The sequence below is a fragment of the Carlito syrichta genome, unplaced genomic scaffold (genome assembly GCF_000164805.1).
Source record: "Carlito syrichta isolate Samal-C Ts95f unplaced genomic scaffold, Tarsius_syrichta-2.0.1 Scaffold311867, whole genome shotgun sequence".
NCBI classification, from domain to species: domain Eukaryota; kingdom Metazoa; phylum Chordata; class Mammalia; order Primates; family Tarsiidae; genus Carlito; species Carlito syrichta.
Window position 1 is genome coordinate 119,304 of NW_007255963.1, and position 4,743 is coordinate 124,046.

The 4,743-nt window shown below is 38.1% G+C and overlaps 1 protein-coding gene across 5 annotated transcripts in view; it reads right to left on the reverse strand.

The window, feature by feature from the left end:
* Positions 1 to 4,743, reverse strand: part of KIDINS220 (kinase D interacting substrate 220) — a 118,396-nt gene that overhangs the window by 54,166 nt on the left and 59,487 nt on the right. For all 5 annotated transcript variants that reach the window (XM_021718150.1, XM_021718149.1, XM_021718147.1 and 2 more), the window contains exons 18-21: positions 3,497 to 3,637; positions 2,527 to 2,770; positions 2,270 to 2,358; positions 765 to 909 (exon numbers count right to left, since the gene is read on the reverse strand). In XM_021718150.1, the coding sequence (XP_021573825.1) occupies positions 765 to 909; positions 2,270 to 2,358; positions 2,527 to 2,770; positions 3,497 to 3,637 (619 nt within the window). The remainder of the gene's footprint in view (positions 1 to 764; positions 910 to 2,269; positions 2,359 to 2,526; positions 2,771 to 3,496; positions 3,638 to 4,743) is intronic.

Here is a 4,743-nt window from a genome sequence, read left to right on the forward strand (position 1 = left end):
CACTCACCTCAGCCTCCTAAAGGCGCGGGATTACAGGCTGAGCCACCAAGCCTGGCTACTGTCCGTATTCTTATTCAAAATATCATACGAAAATTAAGATAGAGTCAGCAGTGGTGGCTCACACCTGTAATCTCAGCACTCTGGGAAGTAGAGGCGAGAGAACTGCCTGAGTCCAGGGGTTTGAGATGAGCCTGGGCAACTTGGCAAGACCTCGTCTTTACAATAAATTTTTTTAAAAAAATTAGCTGGGCATGGTGGCGCGTGCCTGTAGTTCCAGCTACTTGGAAGGCTGAGGAGAAAGGATCGCCTGAACCCAGCAGGTCGAGGCTGCAGTGGCTGTGAGCGTGCCACTGTACTCCAGTCTGGGCAGCAGAGTGTGACTCCGACTCAAAAAAAAAAAAAAAGGAAAATTAAGATAGAATGACAGCACATAAAATCTTAAATTTAACATTTTAAACTATAAGTTAATTATACTGTTATACCAATTAGCATAAAAAAATTACCTTTATACCAAAGTGAAAAATTAACCCAAGATGAAGTAAAATATTTTTTAAATCATCAAGTTTTAAAATAGTGTATAACCAATGGTTTATTTTCAATGACAAAACTAACACTGACTTCATTATTTATACTTAAAACAAGTAAAATGGTTATTCAGCAATATAAACATATAAACACAATATATCCCTTTGTTTCTGAAATTCAATTGCTTTGTTAATGGCAGCACGTATCATCTACCACAGACAGTAAGAAACAAAAGTCACCTGTCACAGAAACAATATTAAGTAGTCTTCTCATGGTCTGAGGACTGATGTCACTGAACCAGTCCTCAGTAACCAGCAGTTTTGTAAGGTCAAAGGACATCTGGCGGGTGATCGTCCGCTGTATCTGCCTTCTTCGGTAAGTATCCTGAAACAGCACATCAGGTCTGAGAATCTGAGGCTTTTTGAGATGCTAATAAATGTTTATGACAACGATCACAAAAATTCAAAATGTGAGTCAAGAGAAATATTATACAGTAATGTTACTATTATCCCTGAGGCAGAATCTTTACAGAGCAGTTATAAACTAATATTAGCAACTTCATCAAATGTGGCTTAGCTTTAGATACATTTTGAATGATAGTTGTACAGTTAGAGATTTTAAGTAAGCAACGTCTTTAAGATTATAAGTAAGCAGACTCTGTGAAAAGTATTATAGTTAAACTCTATGGGGTCAATTTATAGGAACTCTGAAATAATATAGCAAATAAGCCCTTATCTGGTTTTTAAGGATTCAGCATTTTGATTTTTAGGTTATTTTGAAATGTGCAACGACTCTGTCAAGGGGATATCTACTCTAACTATTCTCACACCTATGTAAGAACTAAAAGCACTCTGTTTGGATGGGCTAAGGAATTCCATCTCATAAGAGGCATAAAAATATAGTCTAAAGATCTGATGCAAAGAAACAGTGGATGCAACCATAAGGTGCCCAAGAATCTAGACTGCCAGGAGAGAAATTCAAAATGATAAATCATATGCCCCTCTAAATGTATGCTATCAACTGTCATTTATCATATTAACTTTTCATTCATACCTATGAAGTGTAGAGGCATAAAAAAATGTCACTGAAGACTTTCTTTTTTAAAAAAAAAGTTCAAATTTAATGATAGCAAACCAGAAAAAAACACAATACCAATGCTAGCCCAACTTAGTTGTCCCTAAGTGGCACTGAAACCACAACTCCCCTGCAAGCGCACGCCCTTGTTCCACACAAGTAAGATGGGGAGGAAAGGGACAACTAAAGCACTAGAGAAAACCAATAGCACAAAACCTAGAAAAAACACTGCACATCCCACAAACATCAGGGGAAAAGGAAGGCCAATAGGAAGACAAAGCCAGGGGTCCTCTCATGCTACAAACCTCTTTCTGCTGTGGCGGCAATGGGCATAATCTCTACCTGAATACAGTGGTTCCACCCTGGATGAAATCATTTGGTAAGCTTTAAAATCTCTCACTCTCAGAGAATTCCACTGGATTGGCCTGGGTCTGGAGCAGCACTTGGGCTGAGAACAGGTTGGGACAGGACAGGGACCCCTACACAATGTACAGTTGTTAGGGCTCTAGCTGCAGGCATTCCCTGAAAAACCTGAAGCTGAAAGGAAATTCAATGATAACATTTATTTGAAAGTTTAACGCAATATTACTTAAGTGGCATCACCTTAATTTCATTTATATTCAAATAAACAGCAATACAAACATATAGCTCAAAACCAGCAGCATCTTACCCGTCTATTGAGGGCTGTCTTGCTACCAAGTTTTGTCATCTCCCCAAGGCTGTTTTGTGAAACTCTTCTGTCAGCATCTTCCGGTATCCCTTGAAGAATTTATCAACAGAGCATCATTTACACTAAAATTCTGCTGCATGTGACATTTAGAGCCACAAACTACCAACAGTATTTTTCAAGGTAAAAACGAGAGTCACCATATAACTATGCTATAAAACTACTTCAAACCCAAAGTACTTTAGGGGCTTGACCTTTACCTGCAGTATCCGAGCACGGAATGTCCCCATTTGTTGTAGAAGTCACAAGAAATTTTCTTGCATTGCTTAGTCCACGACTATTGAGGAAAACAGGCAAATGAACTATGTTGCGCATATAGTCATGTCCATTTATATTTGAATCACGAAGCACACTATTGAGGTTCTGGTTAATCGCCTTTATGATAATATGTGGATCACTCGCAAAAATGGCAATGAATGGCCCTTTTGAAAACAGAACTCGAACCTATGGTAGAAAAAATACACAGTTGTGACATAAATTTTAAATTATCCAAGATAATAAGACATCTCTCTTCAAAATATGTGCTATCCTTTGGTGACTATATTTTTAAAATAGCATTAAAATTTATTATATATGAAAGCAAATTTTACAGACACTTCAATCTGGGTTTGTTGTCATCTGACACCAAAAAAACCTGCAAGCAAAACAATTAATACTGTCCTATGTTGAGACACTTATGGTCGGCAAAAGAGGTAAGACCAACACACATGAGAAATATTCATGAATACACAAGAGGTCTGGGCACACTGGTCTCTACCCACAGTTAAACCACTGTTGCTTACAACATACCTTACACAGAAAGTCACCGATGTACCTACCTTAACAAAAACTCTACAAATTCTCTGGGTTTCTTATATTTTTTCAGATTCTAGTCACAATTATCTACAAAGAAAAGCTGGAGCCATGCTATGAAGGTACTCTCAAGAGTATCTAAGAGATACTCTATTCATTTTCTCACACAGCCATTAAGTTAAAATTATTTAACTCTGTAATGAAACATTATTCTTGCTATGTTTCTGTGTAAAGACTGGTTGTTTGCAAACATAAGAGAAACAAGTACTTGTCAAACAGAAACCAGAGTTTCTGTTCCATTTGAGATATTTCACAAAGTTATGCATCCTCTCAGTTGCCACAACATAACAACAAGTTTCAAGGTGGTTCAAAACATACAGTGTCCAGCATCTGAAGGACTTTATCCTGCTCACAGGCATCTAATCCATCGATGATAACCACCAGCCTTGTCTGATTCTGAGTGAAGCTGTCAATGGTTTTTGCCATTCTGGCCATCAATTCCACTTCCCACTTAAGAACCTGCACAAAGGAAAGTATAGACAGCATAGAAGATAGGAGAAGTGTAAACACATTTCTTAAAAGGCACAATAGAAAGTCATTTAATAGAAAGAGAAGACATTCTAAGTCCTTGCTGCCAGTTGTGGTCCCACCTAAAACTAGCAAATGCTCCACAATTTACAAAGTGACCACATAGAAATTATAGCACTCAGAATGACACCAGAAAGCAAACACTATATATCCATTTTTTTTTTTTTTCATTAATCAGTATTTTTTATTATGGTTTTGTGGGGTACAGTTAAGGGTTAGGTGTACAATGACGTTTCATTCAGGCACCCTGTCTAAATAAAAAGTGTTTTCCCATCCCCCGACAGATATTTGCTACTGTTAATCCCATCCCCCTCCCCCCCATAGTTTCCCAGTACCATCCGTCATTTTCTCATAGTATTGCATTGGATGTTCAGGACCATTATATGAGTGAGAACATGTGATATTCGGATCTTTGTTTCTGTGAGAGGTCACTCAGTATTATAGACTCTAGTTCCATCCAGGTTGCTGCGAAATTCATGATTTTGTTCTTTTTTATGGCTGCGTAGTATTCCATCTTGTATATGTACCACATTTTTTTAATCCAGTCCTCTTTTGATGGGCAGCATGGTTTCTTCCAGGTTCTTGCTATTGTGAACAATGCTGCGATAAACATACGTGTGCAGGTATCTTTTTTATAGAGTGATTTGAGTTCGTCAGGGTATATTGCCAGTAGGGGAATTGCAGGGTCATACGGAAGGCCGATTTTTAGAGCTTTTAGGAATCGCCACACTGCTTTCCACAGAGGTTGCACTAGTTTACACTCCCACCAACAGTGTAGAAGTGTTCCCTTTTCACCACACCCTCTCCAGCAGCTGTTATTTTTTGAGTTGTTGATAATTGCCATTCTGACTGGAATTAGGTGGTATCTCAGTGTGGTTTTGATTTGCATCTCCCTGATGATTAGTGAGGTGGAGCAGTTCTTCATGTGTTTGTTGGCTGCTCGGATGTCTTCTTTTGTGAAGACAAGACATGTTTAAGAATTACAACATATGAGTCTCACATGAGCAAAACAAGTAAAATAAAATTATCATTGCTGG